The sequence below is a fragment of the Etheostoma cragini genome, chromosome 6 (assembly GCF_013103735.1).
Source record: "Etheostoma cragini isolate CJK2018 chromosome 6, CSU_Ecrag_1.0, whole genome shotgun sequence".
Taxonomy (NCBI): Eukaryota; Metazoa; Chordata; class Actinopteri; order Perciformes; family Percidae; genus Etheostoma; species Etheostoma cragini.
In genome coordinates, this window is record NC_048412.1 from 24,671,050 (window position 1) to 24,691,819 (window position 20,770).

Below are 20,770 nucleotides of genomic sequence, written 5' to 3' on the forward strand. Positions count from 1 at the left end.
CTATCGTAAACCTGGGAAACAAGCAAGGGATGGGACCATAGACTGGAAGAGCTAAGGCAAATAGTGACAAACAATCATCTTCTTCATGGTGAATTGGTGGTTGGCAAACCAACTTAAAGGTGCATTACCGCCACCAACTGGACTGGAGTGTGAACGAGTAATAAATGCAAAAAAACACAGTAACAATAAAATGTAAAAAAAAAACATAAATAAAGAGGAAGAATTATATACAGTATGTATAATGAATAATTGAGAGTGTGCCCTATACTGACACGAGTAACGATACTGCCTTTTCTGAAATACGAACAGGCCTGAACTTGCGATCAGTGTGTTGTCATTGTCGGTGTCTTTGCTGATGTCAGCTCAATCCTTCTTGGTCCCCATGAACTCTGGCCTTCTCGATACTACTACTGGAGAGCACCAAAGTAGGGGGTTTGTAACTTGCGTACACTTTCGCATTGTACTTGAAAGTTAGTACAATGGCCAACAACATTGAGTCCTAGCTGATTTAAGGCCTCCTTTTTTTCTTTTCTTTTTTGCCTATTTACAAAAAAAAATACAAACACGACCAAATTCTTTGACATGACCAGGTCAGCTTCAACCGATTTTCACACAGATTTTATATCCCAATGCCTCCCAAAGTTTGTGTGATTCTCGTTGCAGGAGGGCACGGATTAACAAAATGAACAAAATCCCCTTTGCAACGTTAAATGCTCAGAAGAGGCCTCTATGGGGTAAAAAAGGGAGAAAAAATCACCTGAAAAGTGTGTTTCTTAAAACTGGGTTTTCACTTAGAATCAGCCAAAAAGATGAAGCCTATAAACACAGCCAAAAAGAAAATGAACAGCTGTGGATCTCATCTCAGATCACATATCGTCAGGCACACAGTCCGTCAAAAACTGCTTTGATTCTTCTCTCCTTCTCAAAAAGTCCCGGCTCGTCATCCCAAACAGGGACAAGTGTTCCCCACAAGCACTGAATGTTTGACCTGCCATTAGTTCCACGCAAGTTCTTCTGTTTCTTCATGTTTCATGTCACGTAATGTTAATGTGGCATTGTCTACTATTTACAGATTTTCCAGTGACTATTGTATGGTATCTTAAAAAAGAAAGACATAGACAGTTCCTTGTCCTCATGATCCGATGAAATTCTTTAACTAATTGTTGAATGTATATTAGGCCGATGAGTGCCTAGAATGCTGTCTGAATTATCACACGTGACTGAGATTATATAACCAAAAACTGTGAGCGACTGAGCCAAGTTGTGAGCCATTGCTCTCCTGGTTTGCCCAACATTTAGACACTTGGCAGTCTGGCAGAGCTACGAGTCTCAGACCACCTTTTCCAGAGTTGTTCAGTGATGTACAACACGTGCGGGGATCTCCGCAAAATATGATGCTCACTTGAAATGTGGGTTCACGAAGCCTAAACTCCGGTTTCTCCAGTATTCCCTCAGCTCGTCTGTGAAGTGTTAATGTGCACTGTTGATTGACATCTTCATGAGTACACTCTGGGGGTTTGTGTTCAGCGGAGCATGTATATGTTTTTATAATATGTCCATCCTGCAGATGTGCATTTGAGCAAAAAAAAAAAAAAGAAACGCACGCCATGGGAATAACTCACACTATTTATAAGTAATACAAGTTTTTGATCAGTGCTGATTTCTTTAAAGTTCTCACTTCAGTACTGTGTCTGTGAAGCATTTTTATCAGTGGTGGAATGTTATGTACATTTACTTTAATGCTCTACTTATCAGGTACATGTACTTTACTTGATTATTTCCATTTCATGCTATACTTCTACCCCACTGCAATTGAAAAGGAAATATTCTACTTTAGTACTTAACTGCATATTATTATTTGACAGCTTTAGTTATTTTCCAGATCTAGATTTTACAAACAAAACATATGTGGAGTTTATAAAATATAATGTGATTAAACTACCCAAAAGTATACAAAATAGTTAGAATTAGCTCCAACGTAACCAGCTACAACATTGAAATGCTCCTATCACACAATGCAATTAATAATGCAATAATATAATACATAATAGATAATATAATAATATTATTATTATACATATGACATAAGAGTGTAATGCAAATCATTCTGCCTTATGCTTTTATGTTACTTAAAGTACATTCTGCTAGTAAACTTACATATATTACTTAAGTAACATTTCATACTTATGAAATATATTTGTATTGCTGATTGCAGCATCAACACACAATATTTTTATGAATATGAAGCAAAGCTCTTCGTTTTAAAAATGTCTACACCCGTAATCTTTTTGTAATTGTGATGATTTAAATTAATATTTCACTTCAAATGTAACTTGTTAAGAGATTATATTAACTGAACATCCACAGAATAGTGTTGATTACAACTAAACACCTCCTCTAACAGCTAAATGTTTTCAACATCCATGTGTGGAGCTTTACCCCGCAGGCCTGTGCATTGGAACTGGAACTGTTCTGTGGAAACTGTTTCATATGCTTGACGTTGATAATTTCTACAAATATCCGAAGAAAACAGTGTACTGAATCAGCTTGTTCTCTCCAAAAGTGGCGTACCGCGGCATAATGTGACATCATATCTGAGTGCTTTCTGGGAAACTTGTCTTGTGTAGCCTGCTAATTTTTTTTTTTTAAATAAGCAACAGCATGAGAAGCCCGGGTTAACAGAGTCAGTGATTCATCAGTCACCATTCTTGTCGTAATTATGATTTCTATTTTGAAATCTGGGGAAAGTCTTTGAAGTGTGTTTGATGCCGTGGAGAGCCAGCGAACACACTAATGGAGACGGAGTTTACAAACTGTTGCCAGTCTTCTCTGAGCAATCACCCATGATACCCACCCGTGGCGAAACTCCAGCGTTTAGCACAAAACTGGAGCTCTCTGGTTAGGGAAACAGCAGTTGTGATCCTTTTCAGCTCATCATCCACTAAAATGGAGCCATGACGGCTAAATACTGTTTTGCAACTGTATGTGGACAGTCGCTTGGTATTCTTTAACCCCCCACTATTTTTTTTAAGAAATTAGAATTTTTTAATGTTATAAGAGATCATCAAGAAAAAACACCTCCAAAATAGAGTAAGACTCTATAAGAGAGTATTAGCCATATGTGAGGGAAAAGCTCTCGCAAGTCTGAGGCAAATAAGACTGATCCTTATGAAAACAGTGATAATGAGGAGGAGCATTGTGCTGGAGTTCCTGTTGTTTGTTGGTGCCTTCACCTCTGTTTGTCAGCGGGTAATTCACTTGTAGTGTCAAAATCAGGGAAAAAATGAAGCTAAGTGATGCCTCTCTACTTTGTTAGTGTGCTCTTGTCTTATATTTCTTTCCTCCTGACACTGAAGATGCACCTTCTTGTAACACAACGATACCACCCTTCCCCCAGAGAACACTTTTTATACATGCATGATCTGTTTTATGTCAATTTCTTTTCCTCTGAACACACACAATGTTACACTCCGGCTTTTTTTATTCATGAAAAAAAAAAGAAGAGCAGAACATCAAGGGAGCGCCGGCCCAGATTGGCTGGCACATATCGCAGGGTGTTAACAGGTGAGGGTAATTTCCTAAAGGTGCAGACACCCGGGGTTCACGGCAAGGTCGGGACACCTGTGCCGTTTTCCTATCTGAACACCCCACAGAGGGCTTTTGCTATTACAGGTGTTCACACCTAACATTTATTTATTTCAGATCTCACAGGTGCTTCAGATACACTCAGCAGTAGAAGAGCCCAGGTACAGTCGCTTAGAGAGGAAGAGGCACGACAGAACCTTGATTTCAATTTTGTATGGTGAGCTCTGGCACAAACTTCAAGTATATTTACAATAATAAACAATCAATGATTCATAAGATGTGATATTTACAGTCATTACAAATAACGTGTTCAGTGACTGCGGCCGACCCCAGGCCGTAACTGGAGTTGATACGTCATAGCAGTAGATTTAAAAAACAAACCAAAAAAACAATTCACATTGTTTGGTCTTTTGTTTTTCAGAGGAGAAAAGCCCACTCTGGTGGCAAAAGAGTCCGGTCAAGTTAATGCCAAGAAATCTGTGGTACAATACAAACAGTTTAATTGTGTAATTAACAATCATTAAACACTTCTAGTTAGAACATTTCTGCAGGAAGGAACCGAGAAACACTTATAAAACAGTCAGTCGTAACAAAATAACTGGTGTTCTCATTGAAATAAACTCATAAAAAAGAAACACTTTTATACAGAATATTTATACAGGAATAGCTTTTTGAATTGGATTGTTAACCAAAGGAAGACACATCGCAGACATCGATTTTCACACAGATTGCATATGTTTTTCTCTCTAAGTTGTTCTATAGGTTAGTCATTTTACCTAAGCTTATTTGCATGATAGTAAAAATTGCATACAACATTAATTGTGAAGCTTGTAGCATGAGTTGCTTGACATACAGCACTTTTTATAGGCAACCTTTAAAGCACATTTCTCCATTTAAAACGTTTAAGACACTTTTTGTTTTTACTGCCCATCGAAATCACATTTATAAATAGAAAAAGGATCGGTGGAATTAACGAAAAAAAAGCTTGACGCAGCTTGATGTTACATAAATTTAAAAAAAAGAAAAAGTAATTACATTAGAGACACTGCATGAACTGCAAATAAATAATGTTGGACAACATAACAATGGTGTAATTCACATTTCTAACTGTGTGGCAATTCAGAGAGTTACAGTGACAAAGGTTTTGCAAAATAATCTAAAATCGGCAGTGCCGTATAGTACAAGGCATTTGTTGGCATAGTTTCTTTAAGACTGTTATTTTTTTTTTTTACAGTTACAATATAATGTCTATATATATATATATATATTTATATTTCCTCCCTAACAAATAATATGTAAAGACTGAGCTGTTCTTGGGAGATTCACCTGGGCTGGGTGATTGCGTTCCAGAGTTTGGAGTGATCTATAATCACATTATTAAAATAATAACTAATCTGCCAGCGGGCTCCAGACTACCTCATAATTAAGGCCTTGTCAACCCCTTGGTCCTAGATTTCATTTTCTTATTTTTATTTTTTTTATCCAGTTAAACATCACATAACGTAAACACCTATCAAAGTCCTGGCAAACTCCAGGGGGACTTTTTTCTTTTTAAATATAATCAGTAGCTCAAAAAGATAAAGTAAGTCAGTGTAAAACAACAGACATAGAGTGCAGTCAGCAAATATCCACGGCAACATACTTAGAATAATTTTTTGTGCAGATTGTTTAAATGATGCGTCAGTCTTTACAGTGAATAATACAAGTTTTACAAAATCCAAAAAGTAGTACTTGAGTCTGAAATGGGCTCTTCAGTGTGTGAACACTCACTTCACATAGCCTGTCAGTCTGCAACTATATATATATATATAAACACTCCCATATAGTCCAGACACTGTACTGATTAAAAACACTACTTTTCTTTATTTGCAGTGTGGTGGTTCTGTGTCGGCCAGAGCGTTACATTTAGCACAGTCATCAGTCTGTGTGTGCACGGGAAAACTCTGAGTACATGTTCAGACAAGGGGGGAGTCCTACTCCTTGGCCTCGTGCTCAGACTCGGACTGGGCCTCTGCGCCTCGGGCCAGGTGCTCTTCCATCTTGATGGAGAAGATGGTGCTGTTGGTCTGCGTGCTGTCGTCCAGCTCTTTCAGTAGCTCTGCATTCTCTCTGAAGTCCGTCAGCTCCTCCTCGAAGGCCGGGCTGCTGCTGCTGCTGCCGCCGCTGCTGCTTGTGTTGGTGTGGGTGGTTGCCGCGTTGCTGCTGTTTTTGTTGTTGTTACTGGGCTCCTTGAGCGCCTTGGCTGGGTGATTGATGTAAAAGCGTTGGCTCTGGAAGAACTTGATGATGGTGAGCTTGGGCAGGTCCAGCTGGGCCGATAGGGTGTGGATGGCCTCCTCGTCGGGGTACAGGCCTACGTCCTGGATGAAGCTCTGCAGGATGCCCAGAGCCTCCAGGGAGATCTTCCCTCCGCAGGTGCGGGACTTGATGCTCCCTCCGCGGCTGCCCTCGTCCTCCGTCTCGGCTGGGGAAGCGGTGGAAGGCTGGCGAGGCGGCAACCGGGGACCAGTGCAGGGCTGCAGTTGCTGCAAGGGCTGCTGGGACAAAAGGGGTTGGGAAGGGTGCTGGAGGGACAGGGAGGGCGGGTGTTGCTGATGTGAATGGGGTAGCTGAGCCTGCAGTGGGAAAAAAAGGGGAAGAGAAAGGAGAAAGGGAATGTTATCAGTGAACACTTATCGGCGCCTTAATAAGGCCTTTCATTAAAATCAATTGAGTTGTGAGAAAAAATGGGCCCGCTGTGTATGGAACAGGCACTTGGTTGAAGGAATTTTCCATGTAATATCTCATTGAATGTAATCAGTTCTGCAGATATGACTTTTTCTTTTTTGGTATTGTGAGATTGTGTCTCTCATTGTGGGGGTTGACACACACACACACACACACACACACACACACACACACACACACACACACACACACACACACACACACACACACACACACACACACACACACACACACACACACACACACACACACACATACACACACACACACAGACACACACACACACACAGTCAAGAGACACACTCAGCCCTACACACAGTGGGAAACTGGCCTCTCTGTTATAGCCTCTGCTGCTTATCAGGCTCTATTGCCTGGCAGTGATAAACAAGCTCCCTGTGCACAATTCACGTTGCGATGGTCTGGCTGATTTGCCGCAGTGTGAGAATGCTATCGATGGCTTTCACTCGGCCGTCTAAATCGTGTTAGTGTAAACACATGACACATTACTCGTAAAATGTCTCATTGTGTGGTTGGAGAGGGAGTGAGTGGGCAACTCGTGGTCCCTATTGACCCCGCAAAATGGGTGCTCTTTTATTTTCATTTCTGAGTCAGACACTGTAGAATAGGTGTTCCATAATGAAGTTTGCAAAACAGCACTTTGCAGGGACTCTGTTTGCCAGCTGCATAAATGCACCCAAAGATGTGATTTTACTGTACCAATATACTGAGCTATGATAGTTCTTGTTGAGCAAATGGGAGCTAATTTGGCTAATGTATCGTGTTAGTGAGTGAAGGACCGGCACAAAATATTTAAACACTAGTCTCTTATGGTCGTGTAAAACTGCACTATTAAATCAGAAATCATCTTATTTTATCAATGTCGACCCATTTTGGTTCACATCCAAAGTATGTCCAAAATTCCCTCATTCCATATCTGCTGCTGAAACTGATTTGTAAAAGAAATCCCATTACCTTATTTATATCCAGTAAATGGCAGCCCTTGTGAAACACTGGCCATGTTTCCAAGTAACCAAATAACTAATCAACCGCTCAGCTGTGGCTCAGACTTTTAATAGAAGTATTATTGTACTTCATTAAGAGATTTCGACCGTTAACCGAGCCTGTGTGATATTTTCCATTTATCTGCCAGATGTCTTTAATAAAGAAACTATCTTAAATACGCCAAAACTTTTAATTGTTGCTGTTTCTAATTATCAAACTCCCAAGTGTTGTTTATTAGGAATTCCTGAAAGATTAGTTTAGATGAAATAAACTGGGGGACACCATGTTTTTTACTTATTTGTTTTGGAACTATAGAACTTCAGTAGTAGGATCACTCATACATACACAGTAAGACTGATTGATTTATCATTTGGTCTATAAAAGGTCAGAAAATAAGGGGAATATTGCTGGTCATAATTGACAACCTGAAATTGCTTGATTTTTTCTGACCAACAGTCCAAAAACCCAATAACATAATCTGAATGTTTGGCATTCTTTCTAAAAAAAAAACAGACTTCAGTGATTAGCCTAACTGATTGTCAAAACAGTCAACAAATATCTTTCTGATGATCAAGTAATCGAATCTGAATACCAGAGTAGGGGTCTGAGTTAACAGTACATTATCACTAGTAAAACCTTGTATGTGCAGGTGCGGTTGTGTGTGTATCCATGCATGTATGTATGCCTCCTACATGTTAAGTGTGTGAAAAATAATTCTATTTCATAAACATTTATGCCATTTATTCATATTTGATGTCTATTTGCATCTGCATTTTTATATGTATTTATTCCTTATTACAAACTTGTCAACAGTGTTATGTCATTTCATTTCTACCACTGCACCCAGTATTGTAAGTGATAACTGAGAGTTATAGCAGGAAATTTGTTTAAACCAGCTTGAAAATGCAAGTAAGGGTTGAAGCAATACTCACACACACACACACACACACACACACACACACACACACACACACACACACACACACACACACACACACACACACACACACACACACACACACACACACACACACACACACACACACACACACACACACACACACACACACACACACACACACTCACTCACCTGTGGCTGCTCAGTGGAGATGTGCATCAAGTGCATGGGCCGCTCGTTGTGATGCTGCTGCTGCCCGGCGCTGCTCTCCTGCTCGTAGATGGCGTCGCGTTCGACCTGGCAGAGGCTCAGGAAGCGGCGGATCATGGAGAGGTTCTCCCAGAGAGTCCGGTTCTCCGGAGAGGGATCCTCCTTCCAACGCAGCAGCTCACAGAGCCAACCCTGAAGGGAGGATCAGAGGGAGACACAGGGAGGGAAAGGTCAGTAAAGCATTGTCTGTAGGCTCAAATCTGAGCACAGGTCACATATTGTAATATTAATCTCTTTGAGTGTCAATATTAATGTTAGGCCCAAGAGTATGGAAACTGTTCACATGGCCACCCAGTTTTAGAGGCAATTAGACAATTAAATATATTACTGTAATGCTATATATATATAGCATTACAGCACCAATATTAAAAAATAAATCTAGTGTTACACCATTCCAAAGAATTGAAGAAATTTCAATGAAAAGATTTTGCAAAAACACTTTCCAGTAAAATAAATCAAAGTCATAGACAAAATACAAAAACAGCATCCCATTGTTTTTGGGTGGCTGCACCTGCAGTTAATATGTTCTTTCTGCCGCAGCTGAAGATGAAGATGGGAATTAGCCAAGGTCAAGCAACACAGCAGGACGGAACAATTTAACGTCACGAGAAACACACACTCGCATATTGAGCAGCACCCATGGGAGGAAGCAAGTGACTCCCATGTTTGAAACACTCCAGCAGAGGGCCATGAAAGACAGAGCTGAGGAACTGTATGGGACGATTACAATCCAAAATGCTTTATTTCCTCAATAAAATGGGTGCACAATGTGTCTGAACTTGATTAGTGAAAGATTTAATAGGAGACTGACACGTTACTGAAAATGCAGGACATAAGGGCTCTGCAGGAGGTGAGTGACGTGGTCTCACAGCATCGGACGTGATGACCTAAACCTCAGCAGGCCAGTGTGTGTGAGTAAGAGTGAAGGGAACTAACACTCTGTAGTACTGTGTGGAAAGGCGAAGAGGACTGGTGGGGGGGCATGGCATGACGCTACAAGAGAGCTGTAAAGGGACAAAAGTGGATGAAGAAGGAGGGACGGCGAGAACCAGCGAGGAAGAAACACAGCGTCAAAGAGAAGCAGCGAGGTGTGAGTGTGTGCTACTCGCTCAGCCGGGTAGTCTGTCCTGGCACCGTGTCAGAGAGGCGCTGTAATCTCCCGGCCAGTGCGCGGCAGCACCTTTCATTTCCACAGGATTACACCGCGCTGCTGGTCCGCACACAGACACACACACAAACACTCATACACACAGAGGGCAGAGCCACGCCGCCACACTGCATGCAAGAGATAACTCAGCAGTTTGGTTGTCCCCTGTTCCAACTCCTCCCATAAGCCACATCAAACCCAGGAGGGGTTTTGGAGGAAGCTGAGAGGGGGAGAAAGAGAGAAGAGAGACATAAAGAGAGAGAGAGAGAGTGAGGGAGAGGGAGGAGAGTGGGTAGAGGGGGCCATAAAGCCTACGTGCCCACCTTGTTCCTTTGCCACGTTTATTGTTGCGTTTTTAATTTGCATGCAGAGGGATTTGGACGGCGCTCCAGTTGGGCTGTCTGTGGTTTCAGCTGATTCGGTAGTGAGGGAGAACACACACACAGACACACACACACAACCCATAAACACACAAAGAGACGCACACAAACCACCACACACCATCTTGTCAAAGCCAGAGAAACTGTACCCCGGCCCAACGATGGAGTAATCCAACTCAAACACTCCCAAAACCAGCAGGATTAAACCAAAGGTAGCAGAGCCAATCAAACAAAGGCACGACGTGAACTCTATTCCAATGCCAGGAAGTCCATTTTGATGAAATAAAGTACAGATAGTTTATTAGTTCGCAAGTGTGAATGTTCGTTTGTGTGGCTTTTAATTTTTCGTTTTGCTGCCTTTTATTTCTACAGTTTTTCATCTGACATTCAGCTTTTACAGAAGGAGTGAAAGGAAGAATCACACGAACATTTGCTAAACATTTTTCATGTGATGTACGTCAAACAGCAGTTAGCTCCCGGCCAGGACAGTGGACAGCGGACAGTCAGCATTTTCCATGGCAGTTTCAAGAGCTTTGTTTGTGTTTGTCTAATTGCATTGCTTCCACAGGCCAGGCAGAGGCAGCGGGGATAAAGAGAGGAAAGAGAGATGGTGAGAAATAGAAAGAGTGAGAGTGAAGTTAGACATTTGACTCCCTTGTTGTCAGTAAACTGGCAGTAAAGAACAAAAAAAAAATGGACGTTGTAAATGGCATAAAACGTATTCCTACTACAATGTAAAGTAGTATGGAATATATCCGAAGTACATATACACAGGGTTCAACAGCCGAATGCTGATCAAATATGAAGTGGCTGGTAGCTTTGGTTCACTAAACCAGTGGTAATCTATTGAGTAGCTGGTAACATTTTAACATTCACTTGCCATTTGGCTGGTGGACGAAAAAGTTAATTTTGAACCCTGCATATAAATCAATATTCTTTCCAAAGAATTACTATACTAACAAGAATTCATGTTCAACATAACCATACTGTTGCAAATCCATTTTCCCCTTTATTATTTAATGTAATTTGTTGTGCCTCTCCACCGCAGCTGACAAGCACCAACCGCTCTTGATTGGATCATGGAACTTACTGCCCCTGCCTCTAAAGTGTTCCAACACAGTCCAGAAAACAAAAATCTAGGGCTCTTCAATCCAGCGTACTCTGTGTTCTGTTGAAGATCATTAAGGGCACTCTATAAATAAATAGAACAGGTAGTTCAGAACAAGCCCAGTTGTGGGCCAACACAGAATACACTCTCACTTTATTTCACAACGACTCGTGTTCAGTCAAGAAATGTGATCATCTCACAGTTTAACCATCCAGGCCAAAAAATACTGCAAGAACAGGAACCAGACTGGTGATAAGAACGTCTATGACTGATGAGACGGATAACTATCACTGACAGAAAACCCACACTATTAACGGAATTTTTGATTTTACAAAGATAAGACTTGGACTGGATGGTTAAGTCTTGCACTCAGCGTCCAAAATTAACTTTTTGCCCTATCTGCCAATGGCTTGTAAACTGAAAAAAAATCTACAGGCAAAATTATATATATATGTATATAGTCAAGGACTGAGCCTCTGTATATGGGTGAATGCTCTACCAGATGAGATACCCAAGTGGAAAAACAACTTTTTAACCATCCATAAAACTGTATCAGATACATAATGATTTTTGTTACATTCTATTTTTATAAGAGGAGTTCCGACCACAAATAAGCAGGTCCAACTTGTTGAGTACCTGCGGTATATGCAGCTCACGTTGACGTTGCTTTCCAAAAAAAGTCGATGTCTCCTCACCCGTCTGGCATTATCTGGGAAGCGCCACTTCATGGGAAATTTTGCTGTAACTTACTTCTACCGTGCTTTTTATTTTTCCTTTTACGTTGATCAACTCCCTCATATGTTGCATGCCGCCACCAGTGTGCATAAACATAAAGTGTCAACTAAAGGGGTTTAATAGGAGTGAAGTAGTCCTATTTCAACAACCCCCCAATAGAGACTGGCTTCATGTATTGTATCAACGCAGATTTTTACTCTTTTTACATTTCTCAAGTGCTAATTTTGGACCCTGGTCACACTTCTCATCAATCATCACTACAAAAAAAACACATGCAGACATTTCCAGAAAACCATGTAAGACAAGCAGATAACCCAGCACAGAACAGCAGACAACATTCTCATGTTCCTCTGTGTCTGATGCGCGATACAGATAAAACAAGCGTTTGCTATCATGTAAGCTGTAACAACTTCATTATTTTGTGAAATTACTTTGAACTCTGTTTGTTCAAGTGGTGAGATGCATCTTAAGATTTAATTTTTTTTTTTCTCCTGAGTCTTTCCCACAAGATTTAATCTAGGGTGGAAAGAGCCTCTCAAACACGATTTAGACTAGCGCAGGCAGTATTAGTCCATTGATAAATGCTCAATCTTCAACTATTTTGAGTCATTAACAAGAAGAAAATGACAAACTAAAGATTTACTGCTGGACCTTTGGTCAGGGGAAACAAGGAATTTTTTTGAATCTTTTTGTTTGACATTTTACGAACAAAAAAAACTAACCAATTACTCAAGAAAATAATTGCCAGATTAATGGATAATCAACATAATTGCAGCCATAGACCATTGTGGGAAGAAAATCACATTTGCTACACATTCAGACATTTATACCAGAAACGCATGCTGATAAGGTTTTCAATTGACTTACTGAAGTAAACCAATGCATTACAACCAACCTAAATTACTTATGAAATCACAGAGTAAGTAGTGAACTGGAAAGACTTGTTTTGATGCTAAATACATCTCTCAGTTGAAGTCACAGATGCTGCAAACAGGTTCATCGGAGCAATAAGTACTGACAGGCAAAGGATTATCTTGCTATGTTGGCACACACCTGCGACAATATTGCACAATAATCCGATGCCTCTAGGTCATCGTTGCCTAATTATTAATTAGTTTCAAACAACAGGACTGGCAATCAAGAACCACCAGGCTTTTCTTGTTTAACAGCAGACACAGATCTGACCAGAGGCTAATGGGACTCTGGGGTCATAAGGTGCCAAATTAAAAGAGTAATAAACTGTTCAGCAGGCCATTGTATGGTCCTGATATAAATAGCAACCGGGTGTTCTGGTAAAAATATTTTCTTCCTAACACAATAGTTGAATTCATGCGCGAGATTCACCCAGCTATGCAATGCGGTACACCGTGTGTGTGAGTGCTGCAGTCACAAGCTGCCAATAAGCGCATAGGCCTGCTCTGTCAGAGAACAGCATGGTATTCACCGCCCAACCCATCCACCCATTCACCACCAAACTACCACTGCAAACACACCCAGCATGGAAGCTCAGAGAAATGCTGATGAGCAACTGGCTTTGCTGTGAGACAGGGATAGACAGGGATAGACAGACAGACAGACAGACAGACAGACAGACAGAGGGGTCTGTCACAAGGTCTGGCCAACACCTTCCCTCTAATCCCATTTGCTTGTTATCAGCCCCATCCGGCTGACCTCGGCCACTGCACAAATAAATAAATAAAATAAGCCAACAGATGTCCATCAATTTGCCATTAGATTTTTTTTTTCTCGGATTACCGCGTGACCAAAAATCATGCCTCAGTTTAAACCCCAGAAATTGACTATGGGAGTATTTTGAGTAGCATTTGGAAAAAAAGGCAAAAGGCCAAGAGGCCACATCAAATCAATGAAGAAGAAAAAATAAAAAATCTCAGATGAATTGATTGTGGCCATTGTTGTGGCTGGCGGGTTGGAGGACAGGACTGTTTCGAAGGCAGCAGACAGACCTCTTCTGTGTCTGAACAAGGGAGGGAGCTAAAAGTAGGGGGAAGACAATGCATTATTGTCTTTCCTCCTCCTTGAACCTGGCAGAGGCCCAACACTGGCAGACAACCCTATGCAGATAAATGCAGCCGATAACACGTTCCTCTTCCCTGAGCAAGCCAAACTGGCGGTTGCACGTGCACGTTCACCCCACAAGGTAACGTGTGCTGTGTTGTAAAAACATTAGGCCATGGTGGACCGCTCATCTGCTGACGACGACGGGAGCGCTGAAACGTTCCTGATGCTAGGGCATATGTGAATCTCCCGCAACAATAAGCAATAATTGACTTCAAATTCAGGTCAAGATTTTTTATTTTATTTTTATTTCTTTTTTTTTTGGTCGGGGGGGATTTATAAGCAAATAGAACAGCTCTGAGTGACTGTACAAATTATTGTTGGCATACTGTGAGGAAGAGATCACAATGGATACGGTCAGTGGCCTTATCTGAACTGCAATGGAAATTGTAAGGATAGCAATGTTGTGCATAAAAATATAGTAAAAAACCCATTGTATCCTTTCAGATCAACTGAAACATCCTATTTATGTGTCTGTTCGTGGCTTCATTAAATTTTGTATTTAATGTCTACACAGCCAGTGACAGTTGCTCAAGAGTGTGCAACAATTGCTGTAAACACTGTATGTGACCGGGATACCATCAGCATTAACAACATACACATAACTTAAGTGCCGTTTGTCTCAACAGATGATGGATCAGGTGAGCAAAGGCCCAAACTCTCAAAAGAAAAAGTCTATTTAGTCCTTTAATGGAGTGTTAATCCAAATTGATGCTCCTCTGATGAGGTGTTCTGGTGATCCCACCATCAAGACTTTAAGCCAAAGGAAATAATTTATGGTTCAACATAGGATTTAACTCGTTGATTAGCGGAGAACCACTGCAACACTAGATGAATAATGATGGTTATGTTGGGTGTTCATCATGTACCCAAAGCAATCGTTTTTAAAATCGTAGACTGTCTATGTGATAGGGAGATGGTTATGACAAAAATGACTGCTAGTAAGATCCTAACATACAAATTTCTAAAATTATACCACTTTGTTAAGACTAAATCTAGGGCTGTTGACGTTATGTGTTCATACAGGTGAATTTATTGTTAAGCCAGATTTTTATTCACCTCTGCATGATTTTTCAGAACTTCGCCATCTGAGTCCAATTCACACGCTGGTCCTGAGCATTCATAAGGAGGCCTACTACAAAACAGATCAAACGGACATCCTCTTTGAAATGACAGATGCCCTTAGGATGGTTGGATTTGCGACCGCAGTAATGGATGATGAAATTTCCTAGTTCTCATGAAGCTGCTTTTCTCGTAAGGAAATCGTTTGAGGATTAAAAAACTGAGTCATCTTAAATCATTTGAAACATGCCTTTAAAAAATATTCTTTGTATTATTAAATCACGTTGATATAACTCTGATGTCTTGTCAGAGTGGATGCTTTCCAGATTCTGATTGCCAGATTGTGTCACTATCCACTTTTGTGAGGATGTCAGTGGCTGAGCTTTAGGAGAGAAATGTGCCAGTCTGAATCATACATGCCAAACAATTAATCTCTATCCGAGCCACGACATGGAAAAGTCTTAGCCAAACAGTGAACATTTTCTGAAGAGGGGTCCTGACCTCTCCAGATACAATAAGCGAGTCGACAACAATAACAGACTGACAGCTAACACGACACACATTGTGGAGGCAAGGCATGACTGTGCAGGAAATGGCCCTCTCTGTGTCAGCACTTGCTCCCAGAAACAATACCAACCAGTTGTTTGAGGCTTTATGTCATGGTTGCCGAACCAATAAAGTGAGCGGGGAATTTTCGTGCAACCAAATAGAGGCAGATGGAGCATAAAGAATAACCAAAGGCAAATGACCAGTCCATGGAAAATGGAGCACATTAAACATCTGTGTGGTTAGAGCAGTGTTGTTTTTCTTTTTTTTAACTGCACGTTTTGTTCTTTTTCAGCAAAGTTCTTCTTCACACACAACTGCACACAGCATAGTAACAATAGTGGGAGTTCCCCGGTGCAACTGTGGTCTATTTGTGTTGGGTTCTCAGCAGGATAAGTGCTTTGCTCAAGAACAACAGTGGAGACAAGAGAACATTTCTAATTTGAATATCTACAAATTAGCTTTAATACGTTTAGTATTTGTCCACTGTACTAAATAACTAACTAATAATGTACAGGCAACAGATCTGATATAGACATAACTGTATATGCACTTTATCCAAATCTTTTAACAGCACTTTATTTTGTCGTATTTTACCTTATACCTTACCTATTCTATCTTAATGTGCGAGTATGTGTTTGAGCAGAGTGAAAGGAAACAGTTCTTTTACGAGACAGAACATTTTTTTGTATGTAAGCACAGTGACAATAAAGGCATTCATTCATTCATTATCTCAGAAGAACGTAAAAAAAATCCCTTTAAATATCAGTCCATATCACATTTAGTGAAATTGTTTTCTCTTTATGAGTACAAAATGGCAGAGAATTGAGTCACTGTTGATGCTACAGTACATGTGCCTCTTTGTATCAAATATTAGTATTGCTGAAATTGCACCGTAATCTAGTTTAGCCTGGTGGTGGGCTGATATTTGGGTGGCAGCACTGTCTGCACAGCTATACTGAATGTTCAAACACTGTTCTCCCACCACAAATTTACCTCCTGTTTATAATCTTTTCTGTCCAATACTGCTAAAGCAGATGGAGGATGAATGCACAGAAGACAACAAACACACTGAAGATGAGCTTGAGATAACAACAGCAGAAACATTACAGACACAGAAAGCACCTACATGCAGTCCGATTCCATCAATTATAAGAGCTTGATTGAGATTTAATTCAAAGCTGGGGTCTAATTGCTAATATCAAAGCATAATTAAGGTGATAAATCATGACTGATCTTATTGAATTAGGGATAGAAATAACAAAGAACCTGCAAATTGTCTATGTCAGCTAAATAAGTGTCCTTAATTGGCATACAAGTTTGCTTCAGCTACTAATGAAACTGAACAAATTTTCACCCCCAAAAAGTGTCCTGAAATAGAAGTCTTCATATGCAGTTGTTTATTCAGCGCTATAGCTGTGTGTCTTGTTCAACTTGGAAATTAATCTTGAACTTAAAATAGAGTATTTATACAAGTGGCAACAAAGTAAACAGAAAATCTCAAATGTCTCTCTGTGCGTGGCTGAAAAGGCAACAGATATATCAGGCCAATTTATATTTGTCTATTTTAAAAAATAGTGACTGAAGAATATAATGTGGACAGAGAGATGAGGATGGAGAGTTAGTTACCCTCGGAGAGGGAGGGAGAGAGAGAGAGAGAGAGAGAGAGGGAGAGAGAGAGAGAGAGAGAGAGAGAGCAAGAGAGAGGGAGAGAGCAAGATAAGGATGAAGAAAAGAGATGGTGAAAGATGGTGTATGATCAAATAATGTCAGCAAAACCAAGTGCACACAAGCACCAACATGAGCACATGGATAGGTCCTAATGTCTCCCCATGCAATTCCCCCACAGTCAGTCATACACACTCCTGTATGCACACACACTCGCACGCTCAAACACTCTCCCTCTCTCAGACTGCATCTGCCGGAGCTAGTGGCTGTAGTTAAATTGAAATATTTCCCGGCGTGTGTCAGAAGCATGCAGAATGATAATTATGACAGATCTGATTAGGCGGGCCGAGTCGGGCGGCTCCGGGCTGCAGGTGCGACCTTGTGCATTCCTGAGTGTGTAAATAAAATTAATTACAAGCGTAGGGGGCGCGCAGCGCGTGACATCAGCACGCACAGGGGGGACTCCCACGGGGGGCACCCTAATGGAATATTTTCCCCGAGTCTAATAATACAGTTGGTATTGACTTGAGGTAATTAGGGGGATCATTAAAGCGTTTTTCCCGGCGTATTTGCCTGCCTGATCAGATTAGTGAGAATGGGCCTCAGAACAAGCCCTGTGTGGTCTGTCAGGAGAAGTGGAAACAGTGGGAGAGGGTAAGCTAGCAAGCATTTGCAGGAAAGAAAGAGCTCACAAAATACTGTGCCTGTCACAGTACTAGGGTAGCATTTGCTAACAAGCAGGAAAAGGTTAAGGACTAGTAAGGTTTAGCATGTGGCTAACAGGTTGAGCACTGGTTAGGCCTTGAGAACATTTATAGAGAGAGGGCTAGGGAACAATTAGCAAAGTGCTATCTCAGTTTACCAGTAAACTGGCCAACACCTGCTCCACAATGGAAAACATTTGTCTTATAATAATGCACTCGAGGTGATGAAGAGACAATTTGGAGTCCTGACTGTGGGGTCAGATTCCTAGTTTGGACTGCACTGAGGAGGCAGGCGAAGAGGAGGGAGTGGGCTATGCATTTGGAGACAGATGGGGTGAGAGGTGGCATGTAAGGCGTAAGTGAGAGAGATGGAAGGAGAGACACAAAGTGCTCTGGGCATGCCCAGTGAGACCCCCGGCTCCTGCTAAGATGATGAGGGTTCGATGAAACAGTCAGTGGAGAAAAAACAGGCTGTTGGGAATTCCACTGTCCATTAAACAATAAGAGAAAGGCTCATTTCAGAGGGAGGGGAAGACTTACCGTTTGCGAGATAATTCATTCGCTAAATTAATTATTGAGACAGCTGGGTCTCCAGTTCAAGAAATTGTGTCTTTAATAATAGAGAAGATCTGGCCTAGCCTGTTTCCCATGGCAACCTAATAACCAAGCAGGCACAGGAGATAAATAAATAAATCAATTAATAAACAGTCACGGCTCTTTTAGATCCCTAGGGGTTGTGATATGCTTGCTCTGATCTGCCTAATTTGAGGGAGAGAGGGGTGTGGAGAACTGTGAGTCCACAAACCAAAGAAATAAGATATTGTGATGCCTGCCCTGCCATCGCACAGAAAGTCCAACTTTTCTGCAGGAAAATGTCACTGAGCCACTCTAACACATAGCCCCTAGCAGTTCCTTATATTAAAAAGTAACAGATTAACATCTTCACTCTATCAATTTTATTATCCAAGGATGTCATTTAATGCCATTTTTACACAACTCTTCATGCAAAACGTGACTTCTAACACACTGACCCCAAGTGGCTTCTCAGTAACAGACAAACCTCTGAACGGTCCCAATCCAGAAACAGACACCCAAAAGGTCAGCCATCTGCCCCTCTTGCTAAGCAGCCATTGGATGGAGCAGAATGATAGAAGTGGTGTGCGTCATATGTGTGTGTGTATCATTGGTCTGGTCTGGTTGGATGGGTCATGTACTAAATATCTGAGATTAAAGCTAAGAGAAGCGCTCAAGTCTCACTAAAACATGTACAACCACTAAGTGGATTCCACCCGTAACGGGAAATTTGTCATTTTCCAAACATGAAGGAAGCAGTTCCAGTTATCCTGTCACCCTCCCTTCCTACTCATATCAGTGTCCCCACCCGCCCCCACCCACCTCCACCCACTCCCCCACCTCTCCAGACCAACAAGGCACCCCCCCTCCACTTCAGGGACTCCCGTGCCAGGCGGGTGCGGGGTGGCAGATGGCATACACCAACCTTCCCCCTCGCTCTCCCCCCTACTGCACCAGCCCCCCTGCCCGGCCCCCCCGGTGGCACAGCGGCAGACCAGATCAGTGCCATTCTGTCTCATTAGAGCCTGGGTAATTAGCGTAGCCTCTTCCAGGGGAGAATGAGCGAGTGAGAGAGAGAGAAAGAGAGATGGGGAGAGGGTGTTGACTGCGTTCTGTACTCTTCTGGTCATTGAGGAGTCGGAGGGCTTTGAGCCCCGTGGTGAGCAGGGCTCCCAGGGTGCTTGTTTTATGACAGAAGGGACTCTGATTCTATCCGTTGCGCAATTCCTCTCAGGAAGTGTCAGAGATGTTTAGACATAAAAATTGTGTCAAAGAAATGCCCCCAACCCGCTCCTGCCCCACCCTCAGCTAACCTCCCATTGCTCAACTGAACATTAGCCACCCTCTCTGCCAGGCTAGCCAACACAGCAAGCCCCCTCTGTTAATGTGAATGAAAACAAAGCATAGGAGCTTGCTAGATAGCGGTCCAGCCCTACTGAGCCAGTTAATAATGTTGACATCAACTCCAGGCTATAGAAATCCTAACTTGCACCTTCGCCGGCTAATACAAAATGGGCCGTTTGGCGAACGTAGCTACTTCTGGCAGTGTCATCCCTGGATTTGAACCAGTAACACGCAGTTATTTTCTCCAAGTCTGACATCTCCTGAAGCGAAATGGAGATGGAGCATTTTTGGAGCATTCAATCAGTTTGAGTCATTGAGGAATGGATCATGAATAATGATTCTGATTTGATCAAAGACTAAATGTAATATCTGTCCTAATAAATCAGAATTGCTGCATGGATTACTTACTAAAAAAATGTAAGACGAAACTTGAAGTAAAATGTCCATTGACCATTGATCTGATAAAGTAATATGGCTTGGGTTAGATTCAATGGTTAGCACTCTGAATTTGTGGGAGTCAAAGAGTGATTGAAATGCAACATTGAATATGTGTGAGGGGGGGGGGGGTTGTTAAGGGGTTGCCGAGGCCTGCTGTGGTTATGAGCCCTAAGAGAGGACCGGATGGCAGCATTCCAGGAACCCCCACAAACACACACCAACAGACAAACACATTCAAATGTTCCTGCACATCAACCCATATTTGACGCACAGAAAAGCACACACACAAACCCACAACTAAATGCAGTATACACATACACGCACACACCTATGCATACACTAAGTGGTGCATGCAGCAATCAATAAACTCCTGTTTACTGCTTTTCTACCAAGGGGACCACTACTTCAATTCCACGTCTTATTTCTCTCCTCTCAGATCTCCATTGGTTTTGTCCTTCCCTTGTCAGCTGCATCATCTGTCTCCACATGAATGAGGCACATATCTTC

At 41.7% G+C, this 20,770-nt stretch overlaps 1 protein-coding gene across 9 annotated transcripts in view; it reads right to left on the reverse strand.

Moving 5' to 3' along the window:
• Positions 1 to 3,692: 3,692 nt before the first annotated feature.
• The window catches only part of LOC117945610 (DNA-binding protein SATB1), a 59,973-nt gene continuing 42,895 nt past the window's right edge, over positions 3,693 to 20,770 (reverse strand). For 7 of the 9 annotated variants that reach the window (XM_034873191.1, XM_034873192.1, XM_034873197.1 and 4 more), the window contains 2 exons: positions 8,405 to 8,614; positions 3,693 to 6,200 (listed from right to left, as the gene is read on the reverse strand). In XM_034873191.1, the coding sequence (XP_034729082.1) occupies positions 5,559 to 6,200; positions 8,405 to 8,614 (852 nt within the window). In that variant the 3' untranslated portion in view covers positions 3,693 to 5,558. The remainder of the gene's footprint in view (positions 6,201 to 8,404; positions 8,615 to 20,770) is intronic. The other 2 variants (XM_034873195.1, XM_034873193.1) reach the window with 2 other exon arrangements.